The following is a 19,199-nucleotide window of genomic DNA, read 5'->3' on the forward strand; positions in this document are numbered from 1 at the left end:
GAAAAACATTGTGATTGGGTAATGACTGTTTTACATCAGCATTTAGCCATCATTCCTTGTTTTTCTCTTGTAAGTTATTTCCTAGTTGTCTCAAATTATCAATAACAGATTTGCATCATATTGGATTCCATTCAAAGTATAACTTTGACTATATGTACAAGCCTAATATTCGCAATGATATAAACATCATGGTTATTATTTATTAAATTTTTAAAAATACCAAATCTAGGGAGAATGCTGAGTCTTCCTGATAGATCATAAGAAAGTGTCTTAAGCAACAACCGTATCCATTTCCAGTGGAGACCAGTTGAAGATTTCATTCCAAAGAAACAATACAAGAGGTCACCCCATCCCCACACACCTTCCCTCCCCCAAAAAATCCCCGTAATCATGCCCACTTCACAGATACAGGTGGCACGTTAAACTCTCTGTCACTATCTCTTGGTTAGCTGTCTTAGAAGTTTGAGACTGGGAATAATGAGGATAGAAATCGATACTCCAATTGACCTCAAAGTGTGTAAGGCGAAAGTGGGTACTGCAGATGCTGGAGATTAGAGTCAAGATTAGAATGGTGCTGGAAAAGCACGGCAGGTCAGGCAGCATCTGAGGAGCAGGAAAATCAATGTTTCAGGCAGGAGTCATTCTTCATCAAGAATGACTCCTGCCTGAAACGTCAATTTTCCTGTTCCTTGGATGCTGCCTGGCCTGCTGTGCTTTTCCAGCACCACTCTAAATTTGACTCGAAGTGTGTAATTCTGTCAGCAGGTATGAAGTGAGACATACCCTCCAAGTGAAAGGAAAAGAGAAAGCTATTGTAATCTGATCGTTTCTGTTACTCATATCTACTTTAAGTTCAATATTTTCCATTTGTAGCATTATGGAAAAAATGGTTTTCTTGGCCCCTATATTCTTCTAATTCTATACTTTCAGTATTTTCACATTACGGGTATTCTGGGCAGTGAAAATGTTTGGTAGGAAGTGGCTTTGAGATTTGTGCTGAAGATACAGCACTAATGGAGCTTTGTCATCTATATAATGTGGGGTCACTTGTTGCTGACACCAGGTGCATGGCTTGGAAAATGTGCCATCCTACAGTGCTAACATCTTAGATCTTTATAATGCACAAAATAAATCAGTAGTATGTAATTTATCAAGAAAGTACAAGATGAGCAGACGAAATATTGTGTATTTAATCACAATGGATATCATTGCTTGTGACTCTGACTTTTTGTTTGAGTAAAATATTAAATTAGATCTGAAGAATGTTGTCATTAAATGTGATGGTGTGAACTATTCCAATCTCATTAGATGTTGTTTGGTTTGTTACTGCAGATTTTAACACAAGAGTGATCAGCAATAAAACAGCTGCTGAAAATGCTTTGAACAAAATACCTGATATCATCAAGACCATTGATGGTGCCAATGTGAAAACTAGCCAGGCTGAGAATCAACTCGGAAATGCAGGAACAACTGCCAATGAGGCACAGAGGAAAGCAAGGGAAACAAATGCTATTGCTGCTGATGTTCTGAAGGTATAATTATTTGAAATTCATTTTCAACTCCATTAGCAGCATGCAGTCAAATGTTAGCAACTTTAACCATCAATTTTGGAGCGAATAGGGTGCCTCAAAGATCAGCAAGACAGCCTTTGTGTGGAGATGCAGGAGATGGGGGAGATGCTAAACGAGTATTTTGCGTCAATGTTTACTGTGGAGCAGGACATGGAAGATATAGAATGTGGGGAAATAGATTTGACATCTTGAAAAATGTCCATATTACAGAGGAGGAAGTGCTGGATGTCTTGAAATGCATAAAGATGGATAAATCCTCAGGACCTGATTACATGGACCCTAGAACTCTGTGGAATCTAGGGAAGATATTGCTGGGCCCCTTGCTGAGATATTTGTATCATAAATAGCTACAGGTGAGGCCATAAGACAGGATGTTGGCTAATGTAGTGCAACTATTTAAGAAAGGTGGTAAGGTTAAGCCAGGGAACTATAAACCGGTGAGCCTGACAGTGGCGTTGGGCAAGTTGTTGGAGGGAATCCTGAGGGACAGGATTTACACATATTTGGAAAGACAAGGACTGATTACGGATTGTCAACATGGCTTTGTGCGTGGGAAATCATGTCTCATGAACTTGATTGAGTTTTTTGAAGAAGTAACAAAGAGGACTGATGAGGGCAGAATGGTAGACATGATCTATGTGGATTTCAGTAAGGCGTTCGACAAGGTTCCCCATGGGAGACTGGTTAACAAGGTTGGATCTCATGGAATATAAGGAGAACTAGCTATTTGGATGCAGAACTGCCTCAAAGGTAGAAGACAGAGGGTGATGGTGCAGGGTTGTTTTTCAGACTGGAGGCCTGTGACCAGTGGAGTGCCACAAGGATCAATGCTGCGTCCACTGCTTTTTCATTATTTATATAAATGATTTGGTTATGAACATAGGAGGTACGATTAGTATTTTACAGATGACATCAAAATTAGAGGTGTAGCGGACAGCAAAAATGGTTACCTCAGCGTACAATGGGATCTTGAGCAGGTGGGCCAATGGGTGAAGGAGTTACAGATGGAGTTTAATTTAGATAAATGTGAGGTGCTGCATTTTGGAAAAGCAAATCAGAGCAGGACTTATACATTTAATGGTAAGGTCCTGAGGAGTATTGCTGAACAAAGAGACCTTGGAGTGCAGGTTCATAGCTCCTTGAAAGTGGAGTCACAGGTAGATAGAATAGTGAAGAAGACATTTGGTATGCTTGCCTTTATTGGTTAGTGCATTGAGTATAGAAGTTGGGAGGTCATGTTGCGGCTGTACAAGACATTGCTTAGGCCACTATTGAAATAATGTATGCAATTGTGGTCTCCTTGCTGCAGAAATGATGTTGTGAAACTTGAAAAGGTTCAGAAAAGATTTACAAGGATGTTGTCAAGGCTGGGGGGCTTGAGCTACACGAATAAGCTGAATAGGCTGGGACTATTTTCTCTGGAGCATCGGAGGCTGAGGGGTGACCTTATAAAGGTTTATAAAATCATGAGGGACATGGATAGGATAAATAGATAAGATCTTTTCCCTGAGGAGGGGTAGTCCAGAACTATAGGACATAGGTTAGGATGAGAGAGGAAAGATTTAAAAGGGACCTATGGGGCAGCTTTTTCATACAGAGGATGGTGTGTGTATGGAATGAGCTGCCAGAGGAAGTGGTGGAGGCTGGTACAATTCCAACATTTAAAAGACACCTGGATGGGTATATGAATTGGAAGGGTTTGGAGGGATATGGGCCAAATGCTTGCAAATGAAATTAGATTTATTTAAGATGTCTGATTGGCATGGACATGTTGGAGCAAAGGATCTGTTTCTGTGCTGTATATCTCTATGACACTATGACCTTATATGATCTAGGAATATGCCAGTGTCAAGTGGTGGCATGTATAGCTTGTGTGAAACTTCCTCAGTTTTGGCACAAGCTCCCAGACAGTAAGAAGGAGGGCTTTGCAGGGCTGTGTTTATTGATGTTTTTTCCTGTGCCTCAGTCAATGCCTGGTCTATTTCCTTCCTTTACAGTTTGTAACAATTTGATACAATTGAGAGGGGGTTTACTGGGCTATTTCAGAGAGCAGTTGAGATTGAATCACAAAGAATGCTGTAGAAACTCAGCATATCTGGCACATCTGTGGAGAGGGAAACAGAATTAACATTTCAAATCCAGTACGACTCTTCTTCAGAATCGAAACATCAGGAATATTTGGTTGCTATAAAAGCCTTTCTGGTTCACTACTGTCCTGAAGCGAATTAAATTTGCCATTCTTGCCTGGTATGAATCCAGTACCAACAATGTAGTAGGAGGTGACCAATCAAGGGCAGTTAGCGAATATACAACAGATCCTAGGATTCTTTGTCAGGAATGCCGATATCCTATAAAAGAGTGAAAAAAAAATCCAGATTTAATAGCTGCACTTAAATTCCACCACCTGACCCACTGCAGTGGGATCTGAGCCAATATTCTGGACATTTGGATTACAACTTCAGTGAGATTGTCACTACGACAACACCACCTCTGATTCTTCAATTGCTGGAGGGCAAGTTCACTCTGATGGAAAGTGTCCTTATTGGATATTGGGTGAGGACAGCGTCAAGAACATTTGAAATGCCACTCAGAGTAGTCGATTTGACTGCCGTGCTCATCGCCTAGCCTTGTGTAATTTTTTCCCAGCATAAATCACCTCCTTCAGCAGAGAGAATTTTCTTTTAACATCTCCCTTGCAACTGAAAGTAATCTGGCAAAACTCTAGGATGTCAAACCAATCTACAATTTGCATTATTCAATTCTAGCTAGTTGTAATTCATAGATGACAGTTCCAAGGTTAAAGAAGCACAAGAACCATCATGTTCCATAAAATATGTAGCTATTTCTGACTGCAGCTTATCGTTGAATTCTTATTTATTTCCTTAGCATATACTTATTCAGTTGGTATTTTTAGAAAAATGCATAAACAAAGCAATTATATCTGCTATAAACGCGATCTGAAATAAGGTATTCATTTTCATTCCTTCTGCACTGATATAATTTATCACTACAAAATCTTGTTGAGTGTGTCCTTCTGATTTATATTATCATTTGTTGCAGCCTGTATAATTTTTTGTCTAACTATCTCTAATTTTTATGTTGACAATTAACTTTAGCATGACCATTTGCTCTTGTTTCAATTCTATTAACAGGGAGCTGTGAAATCTTTAGATGATGCAGATATTGCACTAACTGATATTAGCCGACTGGATGGTGAGGTGCAAGATGTGTTTGAGCAGCTGAGATATTTGCAGACAGATGTGGAGAACAAACAGAGATCAGTGCATGGAGATACTGTGATGGCAGAGATGGTGAGTTCTTTGTGGTGTAACTTATTCTAATTTACTGAAAGGTTTGCTTTTCATTCTATTCTCAAACTAAAAATATACTTGCTGTGATTTGTCTAATTGTTGGCTTGAGGGTCTGTCATTGTTTGCTGTCTAAGGGAAATACGTAACTCTAGGATAGTAAGTCTTTGTATTTTAGCATTGAACTGGGTTGCAAAAGCAATGGGTTTGCTTTGCAGGAAATACAAATATTTGTTCTGAAGTGCAGAAGGCTTGTAAGTTTGTGAAAGCAAGGAATGCACATTGCTGCATCCAGCCTGCTGAAGAGACTAAGTTGTGATAGATAAAACATTTTAAGATTCTGGAATAGCATTTGTTAGAGCAGAAATATCAAAACGCAAACCCAGAAAGTAAGAATATCTATAAAATAATATAATTCTGTTATTAAAGACCAAGGACAGGGACTCTGTCTGCTTTGTGTTATTTGGTGGCACATGATCATTAGCTTCTTAGAGGTTCTCTAATACATCATGGTCTATCCTCTGAAGCTGAAGAAGTTTGTTAATGTTCCTTCCTGTGAATTACAGTCATAGGACTAGATTTTGGCAACCAAGGTGAGTAACTCAAGTTGGGAAAAACACCTCCTGGTAAACTATATACAAGTATTGATCTGGGCAGAAGATGGTTTTTTGATGCAGGATAAAATCAGGTCTACTAATCCCAGAAGCCAGTATATTGGTGATCACAGGACAGTCAAATGCTGTGCTGGATTAGTCAGAATATCTTCAGTGTTCTGGTTTTCATTCTAGCCATTTTATGAATGTTGGAGCCTCTAGCTTCACTCCTCATACAACCTCACCACCCCCCAATCCCCCCCCCCCACCCCCTCCACACACACACACCCACCCACCCACACAGCAAAGACAACTTTATATAGTCCTTTAAAAAGTTAATCAGTCACGTTGGGGTGGTACAGTGGTTAGCATTGCTGCCTCACAGCGCCAGCGACCCGGGTTCAATTCTCGCCTCAGGCAATTGTTTGTGTGGAGTTTGCACATTCTCCCCATGTCTGCATGGGTTTCCTCCAGGTGCTCCGGTTTCCTCCCACAGTCCAAAAATGTGCAGGTTAGGTGAGTTGGCCATGCTAAATTGCCTGTGATGTTAGGCAAAGGGGGTAAATGTAGGGGAATGGGTATGGGTGGGTTGCTCTTCAGAGGGTCAGTGTGGACTTGTTAAGCCGAAGGGCATATTTCCACACTACAAGTAATCTAATCTAAGTCACGTCAAGGCCCTACATAATGTCCCTAACAAGTTATGTCCAGACACCCTTACACATAATGTAAGACAATAACCAATCGGTTATATGATAGCAAGGCATATGTGGCCTTGCTAGGAGAAAAAAAGTACACATTACTCAATTTTCTTTTGAAATAAAAGCTATTATCCTTTATTCTTATTAAAATGTCAATCAGACAGAACTGTTAAAGTAACAATGACAGGAGCCTCAGCCACTTCCCGGATTTTAATTTTGTCCAAAAACATTGAAGCATTGACAAAACAGATCACAGCAAGGACAACTTTATGTAGTCCTTTATAAAGTCAAACAGTCAAGGTCAACAACTCACATCATGCCTTTGCTCAAACCCTACCCCCTTCCCTGTAGCCTACCAGCCTCTGTCCCCACTATCCGAGCTGTGGCCCTTACAGCCCCTATAACTGCTTACTGCTGAGCTATGACAATACATGCTGCCCCCTCATCCACCACCCTTCTTCCTTACACCCTTCATGCATGGTCCAGGCTGAGATTAACTAAATGTTATCAGTGTCTTTTGGCGAATTCACTATTTCAAAAGCAAACCATCAAATTTACAAAATGAATTACTGCATTAGCTTCCTTTAAATACTTAATCCCCTATACAAACATTTCAAGTTACATTTCAAAGACTTGACAAGCATTTGAGATTATCAGTAAAACTGCAAATTGATAGGATAATAGTTTGTAAAATCTGTCATGCAGCACTAATCCGAAAATGTCAAGCACCAGGCTTCTGTCAAATGATGAGTGACACAGCAATGCCTGTTTTTTCAATCGTGCAGATATTTCTTCAAATATTTGAAGGGCTGTAGCTTTAAGTGCCTTGACAGTTCTTTTGACAGCTCCATTGGTTAATAGGTTTATTCTCTTCTGTGAGAATGGCGGGGACCGGATTCAGAGAGGTGGGAGGTAGAGGGGGATTTTCAGAATCGTACTTTTAGCACCGTTTACACCCATGCTGTCAGTGTAACAATGCATTTAATTTCTGTTAATGTTTTCTCTGATTTTTGTCACTAAAACTTTCCCACCGCGGAAGCATAGAAACAGAAACATAGAAAATAGGAGCAGGAGAAGGCCATTTGGTCCTTCAATCCAGCTTTACACATCCAATTCAATGGCTGGATCCCGTTCCCCCCCCCCCACATATCCTTGAATGCTGTTAGCCCCAAGTGCTATTTCTAACTCCTTCCTGAAATCATTGAATGCTTTGGCCTCAACTGCTTTCTGTCGTAGTGAATTCCACAGGCCCACTATTTTGTGGGCAAAGAAATTTCTCCTTGTCTCAGTCCTGAACCATTTATCCCATATCCTTAGACTGTGACCCTTTGTTTGGACTTCCCTGCCATCAGAAGCATCCATCCTGCATCTAACCTATCTAGTCCTGTACAATTTTGTAGGTTGCTAAGAGATTCCCCCCTCTTCCTTCTGAACTCTTGCAAATATAATCCTAAGCAATTCAATCTCACCTCATATTTCAGTCCTGCCATACCAGGAGTCAGTATAGTAAACCTTAGCTGAACTCCCTCTATAGCAAGAGCATCCTTACCCAGATAAGGAGATGAAAACTGCACATAATATTCCTGGTGTGTTTTACCAACACCTTATATCACAACAGCAAGATACCCATGCTCCTATTCTTGAATTTTTTCATTATAGGCCAACATAACCATTTGCCTTCTTGACTGCTTGCTGCACTCCCAGGTCTCATTGTATCCTCCTGTCTCTCAATTTATAGCCATTCAAATAATCATCTGCCTTCCTGTTTTTTCTACCAAATCAGATAATCTCACGTTTACCCATATTTTACTTATTCCGCAATGCATTTTTCCATTCACTCAGCCTGTCCACATTACACTGAAGCATCTCTGCTCCTGTTCACAGCTCATCCCCTCGCCCAACTTTGTACCATCTACAAACTGGAGGTATTATATTTAATTCCTTCATCTAAACCATTAGTATATTTTGTGACCAGCTGAAGTCGTGGCACTGATCCTGCGGTACCCCACTAGTCACCGCCTTGCATTGTTTACTCTGACTCTTTGTTTCCAGTCTGCCAATCAGTTTTCTGTCCATCTCAGTAAACTACTTCCAATCCCATGTACACTAATCTCTTATCTGAAACTTTGTTAGAAGTCTTCTGTAAGCCTAAACCATTTCTTGCCTTCATCAACTTCATGCGTTGCATCCTCAAAGTATTCCAGTAGATTTGTGAAGCATTATTTCCCTTTTGTAAATCCATGCTGACTTTGGCTGATTCTGCCACTGTTTTCTAAGTGGTCAGCTATTAATCCTTTTATATTGAACTCAAACATTTTCCCCACTTCTGACATCAGTCTGGATTATCTTGGAGTGACCTAATATGTTTTTTGTACAAGGGTTTTACATTTGCTGCTTTCCAAACCTCTGGTACCTCCTTGCTATCTCGGGAAGATTGTAAAATTATGGCAAACCCTCCATTAACTCCATTCCCTCTTTGCAACTAGCAAACTGGGATGAGATATATCTGGACCAGATGACTTACTCATGAATCTGCCTATCAATTTCACCAGCATCTCCTCCCCGCCCCCTCTCCCCATCCACTGCCTCTATTATTGTTTTATCAGCTTCCTCCTCTTTAATAAACACTAATACAAAGTATTAATTAAAACATTTTAGCCTTTCTTCTGTTTTCTTATCTCTTGGCATCACAGACTAACATCTCTATTCCACCACCATCTTTCAAAATCTGAATGTGGCTAACAATGTGAAAATGACCAGATAATCTGTTTTTGATGTTGATTGGGGTATAGATATTAGCTAGGACACTGAGATAAGTCAGTAGATGTGAAGCTGGAAGAGCACAGCAGGTCTGACAGTATCTGAGGAGCAGGAAAGTCAATGTTTCAGCCCAAACCCTTCGTCAGGACTGGAGGAAAACTTCAAGGTGGGCATTCTTAGAAGAGTGTTAGTTTTCAGTGACTAGGAGACAGTAAGGGATGAGATGTTGGAAGCCAAAGTCAGTAGGTGTGAGCTGGAAAAGGACATCAGGTCAGACAGCACCAAGGAACAGGAAAGTCAATGTTTTGGGCGGAAACCCTTTGCAATGGTGCTATATTCGACTATTCCTACTCATGTCTGACTGGCTGTCCTTTTCCAGCTCACATCTACTGATCTGGCTTCCAGTGTCTGCAGTCCTTACTGTCTCTTAGTCCCTGGGATAACTCCCCTGCTTGTCTGTGAAATAGTGCCATGGGGTCTTTTACATCAACCTGAGCAGTTTAATGTATCAATAAAATGACAGCACCTCTGCATTTCCCTCAGTTCAACACTGGAATATCAGCTTTATTTTTATGCAATCAAGCCATGGAATTGGAACCTCTTTAATTCCCCCATCTTTCCCTTTCCATGGAATGAAGGTAAAGGTTTTTATGGGAGGATTATTCTGTAACTAATGGCATTCCCTGTTATTTCAATGTTCACATATGACGCTAAGCAGGAAACATTGACAGGATGTTTAACAATGGATGGTGAAGTCTGCTCTGTCTTTGCTCTTCTGAGTTTTTATTTGGAGTGAGTACCAGATATTGGTTAAGAACAGGAGCCAAAGTTTAGCTTTCTTTCCTTAAACCCCATTGTGCTAACATCATACTCATTCTTCCCATGGAACAAAGTAGGCCGTTTGACCAAATGAGTAACTGTTTTACTCTGTACCTGTTATCACAAGGCTCAGGGTGCTTATTCTTCCATTTACTATTCCAGATCACAGACAATGTAAATGATGCAACCATGAATGTAGCAGTTACACAGATTTCCATTAAAAAAACAATGGATTTGATCAGCAACCTACTGATTTCTATGGGTGAGTATGACAAATTTCAGAATTGAACAAGAGTCTGTAACGATAATGCAAACTCAGCATACATTAAGTACTTGGAAACAAAAAGATTAATCAAAAGCTTTCTGAAAAATGCATGACTTTTTAAAATCCTTGAACCTCTGCCATTACTGGCATTAGTGAGGGGACAGGCAAAGACTCTAAAGACCTCTGTAGAACCTGTTCCATCAGATCCAAGTTTAATTCTGGGACTTTTGGGAGCATTTGGGATAGGTATTGGATCGAGTTAGGTATCATGTATCAGGGTCATCGGAGTGCCAAGGTAGCTATTTAAAAGGCTCATTGGGACTTCATTCTCATTGTTTTCTTATATTTTAAACTCTCTAGTCCTCATTGTTTAATCCATGTGTCAACTCCATGTCAATACATGCCACTACCTGCCCCCTATTGGTCTCTCATATTCTAACTGGTAATGCATGCCTCCAACAAAGGCCCCTATACCTTTCATGCCAACTCTTTCATTCCCTTTCTGTACATTCTGTGCAGAACTAATTAACCTTTCGAAAACTGCAGACAGTATAACCTGCTAAAAGCGGTGTGCTTTTCCAGCACCACACTTTTCAAACCTGATAAAAATGCCAAATAATTAGACCTTAAAGTATGAAAAGCAGAAGCTATTAGCCCCATTATGCATGTTTGGCTGAGAGACCAGGATCCCATAAACATCTTAACTTGTTTTACACAGTCGAAAGAAAATAAATCATTCCCTGATTAAAAACTCTATGGCTTTATAATAAGCTTTTTCTTCAGTGAACTGTTTATTTTCATAAGATAGAGATTTCAGTGCTATAGCTTCTGACATTGATACTTTAAGGGTCTGATGAATTGACACTTGGTTGTAGCAAAAGCAAATTTTTAAAAGAAATGTAAGAATAGAAATTTCTTTAGTTCAACACATGGCATTTTTACTCTAGGATTGATTGGTCCAATTATAGAGGGTGTAACTCAGGAATGGACATGCAAGTGCCATGAATTGTCATGGAGGCTATGAGGGGCCTTTAGGGTGGGTGCAGGCATGAGTTGGCACGGAAGGTAACAGATAGGGTCTTTTCACCTTGTCTTGTAAATGCTCCAATATCTAGACTTTGTTTCCTGAAACTGTGATTCAAGAGTTATTTATAAGCTTGCCCAACTCCAGGACAACTTCAGAGGATTAGGGTATATGATGGCCATGTTGTAATTACAGGGTGCAACCTTATTATTTGGGCTGTAATCCTGCCCCATTGAAAGTTACATGTGTCAGGAATGGGGATCCAAATTCAGAATTGGGCCCAGGGTGTCTTTTTAAAGTTCCAATCTGTCGCCCCAAACCCAGCAGTGAGAAGCATGATAGTTCAAGTCCAACTCTCTATGTGTTTGTTTTTGTTTTTAAAAAGGCTGATTTTGAACGGATTGACAGAGGGTAGATAGTAACCCACTAATATTTAACTAATATAGAAAATGAACTAAACTGAAATGAAGCACTGCACGTAAAGAGTATACAGCATGATTTACTAACTGAAAGAATAGAGCATGATTCACTAACTGATGCAATCTTCATATAATTTAACACATTGCACAGTAACAGATTCTTGTCCTGTTAGAAACTTGAACCTGAGTTTTAGTTCCATCTAGGACAGGATTAATTACATGCTTGTGCCCTGATGTCTGCTAGATACATTCCAATGCATAGTCTGTTCCAGGTCTTTGACGCTATTCCAAGTCCATGACATTGCCCATTAATAGCTTCATGTTGAATCTCTCACTGGCTTTTTTTTTGTGCATCCAAGTGGAAAAGTGTTCAGCATCAGCTTTGAATTGGCTTGGGAATTCTGGCATTTTGCTGCACTGTGCCACTAAAGTGCAGTATTCACCATGCTGCTCTGTTATTTCAACACAAACAATGCAGATTTGAGGCGGAGGCACACAGCAATGTATTGATTAGTTTGAATGCTGGTTTTGCTAACCTATACGAAACAAAGCTGTCATGGATCTTGTACAGTGCCAACACAGGATGACATCCTCAAAGTTTCAGAATGTACATTTCAACATCTCAGAGTGCACCAGTATCTTGATCAGATCTGCCAATGGGCCAAACAGTGGCAGATGGAGTTTAATTGCGAGGTTTTGCACTTTGGAAAAGCAAATTAGAGCAGGACTTATATACTTAAGGTCCTAGGGAGTGTTGCTGAACAAAAAGACCTTGGAGTGCGGGTTCGTAGTTCCTTGAAAGTATTCAATTAGATTACTTTCAGTGTGAAGACAAGCCCTTTGGCCCAACAAGTCCACACCGAAGCGCAACCTACCCATACCCCTACATTTACCCCTTCACCTAACACTACGGGCAATTTAGCATGGCCAATTCACCTGAGCTGCACATCTTTGGACTGTGGGAGGAAACCCACGCAGACACGGGGAGAATATACAAACTCCACACAGTCGGTCGCCTGAGGTGGGAATTGAACCTGGGTCTCTGGTGCTGTGAGGCAGTAGTGCTAACCACTGTGCCACTGTGTCGCCCAAGTAGAGTCACAGGTAGATAGGATAGTGAAAAAGGCTTTCAGTGTGTTTGCCTTTATTGGTCAGAGTATTGAATGTAGGAATTGGGTGGTCATGTTGCAGCTGTACAGGACATTGATTAAGCCACTTTTGGAATATCGCATGCATTTCTGGTCTCCCTGCTATAGGAAGGATATTGTAAAACTTGAAAGGGTTGAGAAAAGATTTACAAGGATGTTGCCAGGGTTGGAGGATTTGAGCTACAGGGAGAGACGAAATAGGCTGGCGCTATTTTCCTTGGATTATCAGAGGTTGAGGGGTGACCTTATAGAGGTTTATAAAATCATGAGGGGCATGGATAGGGTAAGTAGACAGATCTTTTCTCCAGGGTGGGGCAGTCCAAACTAGAGGGCATCGGTTTAAGGTGAGTGGAGAAAGATTAAAAGGGTCCTAAGGGGCAATGTTTTCACACAGAGGGTAGTGCATGCATGGACTGAGCTGCCAGATGAAGTCATAGAGGTTAGTACAATTGCAACATTTAAAAGGCATCGGGATAGGTATATGAATAAGAAGGGTTTACAGGGATATGGACCAAGTGCTGGCAAATGTTACTAGATTAGGTTAGGATATCTAGTTGGGACAGACGAATTGGACCAAAGGATTTGTTTCCGTGCTGTACATCTCTATGACCCTATGTCTCTATCTTAGAGTGTGCAAAACCAGCCTGTGAAATTTTGACTTGATAATTTTTATTATTATTGCTTAAGTATCCGTACCTTCACAGATATCTTTCTTTCTCATAACTATTCTTTCATCTTATAGACTATTAAGGTCATGAAAGCACTGTTTAAATCAATGCTCTCTCTTTTACAGGTAACTCAGCTGAGATTGATGCCACCAACTTACAACGTATAGAAGCTTCTCTACAAATCTCTAAAGACCAATTGACAAATGAGCTTCAATTGAAGCAACAAGAATTGCAGGAAGCTTCCAGAGAACAAAGAGAAGCATTAGCAGCTTATGATCAAGAGATTGAGGACATTCGTGGATCTATTGAAAACCTAGAAAACATTAGAGACACTTTACCTCTTGGATGCTTCAATACTGCAGCCAATGAAAGGCCCTAAGTACTTGACCTCTTCTGACAGAAGTTGTACTGCTAAAATTAATTGCGAAAAGTTTCTGTTTTAAGAAAATCCTCAGCAAATGACATTCTATGCAACACTTTACCAGCATCAGACAGACAGATAAGACATGAATACAGTTACAGCCGTTGCAATAATAATTACTTTTAAGTTGATACTTGATTGAATTAGATGCCAATTTCGCCATGTCCTTTCCATTACTTATTCTATGCCTCATGTGTTGCACTATTGCTATGGTGCTATATTCGACTATTCCTACTCATGTCTAACCAGGTTGCAGTAAAAAGAAAATGATTTATTTTTCAGAGGTAGTCAACTATAAGAAACCGGACCAGATATTCATGATCAATTTTTCATATATACAAAATCCTGCAGCATTACAAGTTATAGTTTACTGCTGCTGGGTCTGTGATGTATGAAGGCAATACAAAACAGTATTGCTTTCAGTGCCATACCTGTGCATTTATTCTGACACTATCATTAATATTTGATATCCACCTCTTACAACAGTAGCTGAAAGCCAACATATCTCGTGAAATGCAGTCTGGATCCTTTGGCGGCCTATGGATTATTTGTACAGAATTGGCTGCTCTAACGGCTGCTTGTTATCGTGCTGTCTGTGTGAATTGTAAGAGTGACCAGTACTAAAAACTGATTTAATAAGGACAACCAAAATAACTCCTAGAAATCTACTGTACTTGTATTGGATGTTGACAGGACTAGTTGGGATACAGTGAGGAGGAGGAAGGAGAGAGGAAGAGAAATCAGCCAAGTTTCCTTTCCTGATTGCGACCTATTTCCAGATTTGTTTTATTCTTTATAAAATGTAGATGCTACTGTCAAAGCCAACATTTGTTGTCCAATACCATTGCCCCATGGCTGACTGACTCTATTGGTGTTCCCCCTCGACACTAATGCGTGAAAAGTAGCCCCCCTAAGTGAATTATGGGAGACCTACTGTTTCCTGGGGAGTTGCTGCCAAATGAATTTCAGAAAAAAAGCAACATTGGAGTCAGATGGAGAAAATGCAAGAAATGAAAATTGGTGAAAACTTTGCCCTACATAGGCTGTATTTATTTAGGTTTCACTGTTTAAACCTCATGTAGACTGACTGCTTTAGTCTTTACCCAAAACGTTGGTTTTTATTAAATTTGCAAAATCAACTAAAAACTAACCAATCATTGAAATGCAGCATTTTAGGCACATGACTCTCAGCTAGTTTATCTCCTAAAGCATATTTCTGAGATTTTAAACTTCCAGCCCCAAAGATAGATTTGGTGGCATGTTTGCACTCTGCATTTCATTCGCTGCTCCAAGTTTTGCCCTTTTCTTTTTCTTCCTCCTCTGAAGGCAGAGAAACAACCAGTTTGGCCTCCTGCAGACTGTATGGGATTGTTGCAACATGAACTCCAACCTAAGTGTAGAGACAAACGAGGTTATATGGAAGGGGGAAAAAATAGGAGTTAATGGTTTGATTCAATACTGAGATGAAACATAAATTATGGGAATGGAAATTCAGCCTGACACTAACCAAAGGGTGGCCTTTCATCTATAACTCAAGCAGGTTTTACATTCTAGATATTTAGACAGACCAGAAAGTGACTGAATATATGGATGTTGTAACACATGTTTTAAATCGGGACAATTGTTTGAGAATCTATCTTTCTTTCTTTTTATCTATCTATCTATCTATCTCATCTTTAATATATATAGAAGCAAATAGACTGACTTGTATTTTGACTATTTTGACCACTGTGTGCATGTTTTGTTAGAAATTTTATGTCAATGCTGGTTAAAGATTAATGCAGAAGTGTTCTGACACACTTTACCCACTGAACTCAATTAGAACAGAGGAATTATGAGATGGAAAATGGCCAATTACATTTAGTTTGCCGTCTAGTGTCATGATTTAATGATAGTAGAGTTAATGATTAATTAAAGAATTCAATCTCTTGCTATGTATAGTAAAGCCAGAAATAACGAGGGAGACTCTGTGATGGATGATTAAGAGCTAAAAATTCAAAATTGCCGTCCATCTGCACAAATTGCAAATGAAACTCATTACATTTATAGAGGAGTTTAGTTTTTCATGTGGACCAAATTCTGAGAGACAATACATTCTCCTCCTGTCACCACACAGCTAACATTTCATTTTGTCCAGCCCATCTGCCAGATGTTCATAGCCAGAGCTATGTCTTAATTGCTGATGATATCCCTCTTGTCATCCTTTCTACTTAAATCTTTACTACTGAAAATATAACAAATCTTCAATAGCAAGGAAACAAAAGGAGCTGATTAGAGAGATTAGATTAGATTAGCTAGAAACAGGCCATTTGGCCTAACAAGTCCACACTGACTCACTGAAGAGCAATGTATTATATGTTAGTAAAATTGTAGATGCTTTCACAACATGTTTATAATGTTACTATCCACACTGATGAGAATTATTCCTCTCTTAGCAATATTTAGTCATTTAGCATCCACCTGCGTGTCTTCTAGTGCCATAGTTTGGAAAGGCAACACAATTTCTAGTATATGTATGTAAACATATGCAGGGGCATAGGAATGAGTAGAGGGTTGGGACTAATTGGACTGTTCTTTTTAAGAGATACAATGGGTCAAATGACCTTCTTTGGTGCTGAATGCTTATGTTCTTTTGGAGCTGGACTATTAGTCAATAGTCAAGTGGGAGCAGGGGAACTGGATTGAGATTGGGAAACCTGGAAGAATATGTTCCATTTGTGCCCTATTAAATATATTTTCTCTGTTCTAAACCAATTGAGGGGTTATGTATCTAACAACAGATAGGCCTTTACCAAATCTGTAACCAGGGAATATAAAGGAGGAAATGTGGGGTCAGAGGCCAGGATTTAGTTGCGTGGGGATTAGAGGTATGTACGAGATCAGAAACTGGGGTGGCATAACGTGGGTAATTGAAAGAATCATTGACAAGACTGGACGCTTTAGGGGGATCAGTAGGGCTGTACAGAGAGGCCAATCTTGTGGATTTAGCAATGCCCATAGTCTGGTAGATTATAAATATAAAAGATGTGAATCTCAGGTCAGACATTGCATTTGAGATGTGAGGCCTTGTTCAGAGTCTGTCTGTGTCCTAACTTGGAGCCAGACAGGTTTTATTTCCAAAGAGGAATTATAAAATGCTACATTGAGCAACTGTCTACAGGTTGTGTACTTTTTGAACAACATAGAATGTATCTGCAATACAAATTTGCAAATGCAAATTCACCCCATAGACTTCTATATATATGTGTGTGTGAGGGGGAGAGAGAGAGAGTGTGTGTGTTCGTGTATGTGTGAGGAAGAGAGAGAGAGAGTACATGAGAGAGAAGTGAACTAGTTGAAGGAGGTTTAGAGTTAGGATTCAGACTTTGAACACTTTAACCTTTTAACCAATCCAAATTCTCCATTCTTTTAATTAAAATTAATCTCTTGTCTTTATGTTAATTCAGCAAAGATTGGATTCACCACAATACAAAATGTAATATTTTGGCCACTTCCTGTGATCTGAGCCTGTATCAATAAAGACTGTGCTAATTCTTGTAATTTTAAAATTCAATAACAGATGTCATAAATGAATAACTCAGTTGTTACAAATTTTCTTAAAAAGAAGACAATAATTTGCTATGTCTAATGTTATCTTGTTTAGAATTGGTTTTGGATAGGTTATTTCCTTTCACAGAATTAAGCTCGCATCTTGTGTTTAGACTAACTTTCTATTCACATACCCAGACACAATGATCAGGAACCACCTAAAATATTCTGTCTCTTGGCTGTTTTGATGTGTATGATTTTCTGAGACATGTTAATAGGTTCTGGAAAACTGAGTCAATTTTATCTCACTGACTACCCTCCAATTGTGAAACACTGAACAAAATGAAACATGCACATTTTTTTCATTTATGACACCCTTAAGATATCCAAATGTTTTTTATGACCAAAGGAATATGCTCCAAGCACATTCTGTATAGGATAAAGTGAGGACTGCAGATGGTGGAGATCAGAGTCAAGAGTGTGGTGCTGGAAAAGCACAGCAGCACATCCGAGGAGTGGGAGAATGAAAGTTTTCGTTCCACATTCATCCTAATGAAGAGCTTATGTCCAAAACATCGATTCTCCTGCTCCTCATATGCTGCCTGACCTGCTGTGTTTTTCCACCACCCCACTCTTAACACATTCTGTATAGAAAAAATAAGACTCTGCTGCAAAAATCTAGATATTTACACACACACATTTCTTTGTTAGGTACTGATGCCCTTGTTTTGTAGCAGGCTTGGAAAAGCTGGATTCGTTCTCCTCCAGTTCTCTTCCTTTTTGTAATCAACAACTTGAACCTTCCACTGCAAGTTGACTTCAGGAAAGTTGTAATATTTGTAGTAAAATGTGAAGAATTTTCATAGATCTTCTTATTTATTTTGAGATGCACAATGACTATCACTTTGTTTTGTGTTATTGGATTAATTAAAAGCCTTGCTAGTTATGAGTCTGGAGAGCTGGACACTCTTCATTTGTTTCAATAACATTCAGAAGGTATAGCCTTTCAGTAAATGAGTTTGAAGTGTTTTTGTTTGTTGCCAAAATACAGTATCACATTGAAGTACATTAATAAAGGTATGACTGGTACGTTCTTGCAACATTTGGATAATGCTAATTTCTTAAAATGGGTATTTCTCAGCAAAGATGGACCTTCTAATGACTGGGTACAATTTTTTAAAAACAATTACATCAAAATAAACCAGTTGTCGAATAACATTTTCACTGTAATTGTAACGAATAAGTAGCAATATGTTATCTTTAATTCATAACCAAATAGCTACATTGCACTGCTGGAATCTAACTTGTGCTTTCTGCATGAAGACTATATGCCTTATTTAAGTATCTCAGTATTAACTGAGTTTGGAAACATTTTTACTTTGAAGTATTTGAAGACATTCATTTGCAAACGATTAATTATTCTTAGTTCCCTGTTAATTTTCAAATAAAAATTATTTTAAAACCTGATTCTGCATTTTGATTTCAACTTTTGAAAAGCTATCTGGTAGGAAATGGTTTGGTATTGGTATGTTAGACTGAATCTTATGTTTTTGTTTGGCCAAGATAGACTGGTGTTGAGTTATTTGGAAGGATTCTTGCCATGGAGCCTAATGGGTTTCCATGCTGTCCCTTACCAAACTTGTCTCATGAACTAACTTCTACAGTGACCGTCACATCCAATCCATTTTGTACCATTGAAGACCGTGGAGGCCACGTCAGTGAATATATTAAAGAAAGAAAGACTTCACTTTCTGGTGGTTAAAGGGGTATAGAGAGAGAGTGCCATTGATGTAGAGTATCGGCCATGATTGCATTGAATAACAGTATGGGCTTGACAGGCCGAATGACCCATTCCTGCTCCTATTTTCTATGTTTCTATGTTCTTTGCGATGAAGAGTAGAAGATTACTTGAGAAAAGTTGTTATGGGTCATGGAAGACTACCTTCCATAAATCTCACTCAAATAAACAATTTGAAA

General features: G+C 39.3%; 1 protein-coding gene across 1 annotated transcript in view; it reads left to right on the top strand.

Annotated features, from left to right (window-relative positions):
* The window catches only part of LOC140479783 (laminin subunit gamma-1-like), a 71,290-nt gene extending 52,642 nt beyond the window's left edge, over positions 1–18,648 (top strand). The window contains exons 20-23 of the mRNA XM_072573939.1: positions 1,333–1,532; positions 4,724–4,882; positions 9,912–10,011; positions 13,399–18,648. Of these exons, the coding sequence (XP_072430040.1) occupies positions 1,333–1,532; positions 4,724–4,882; positions 9,912–10,011; positions 13,399–13,652 (713 nt within the window). The 3' untranslated portion in view covers positions 13,653–18,648. The remainder of the gene's footprint in view (positions 1–1,332; positions 1,533–4,723; positions 4,883–9,911; positions 10,012–13,398) is intronic.
* The last annotated feature ends 551 nt before the right edge of the window (positions 18,649–19,199 follow it).

Source organism: Chiloscyllium punctatum, chromosome 7 (assembly GCF_047496795.1).
Source record: "Chiloscyllium punctatum isolate Juve2018m chromosome 7, sChiPun1.3, whole genome shotgun sequence".
Lineage (NCBI taxonomy): Eukaryota > Metazoa > Chordata > Chondrichthyes > Orectolobiformes > Hemiscylliidae > Chiloscyllium > Chiloscyllium punctatum.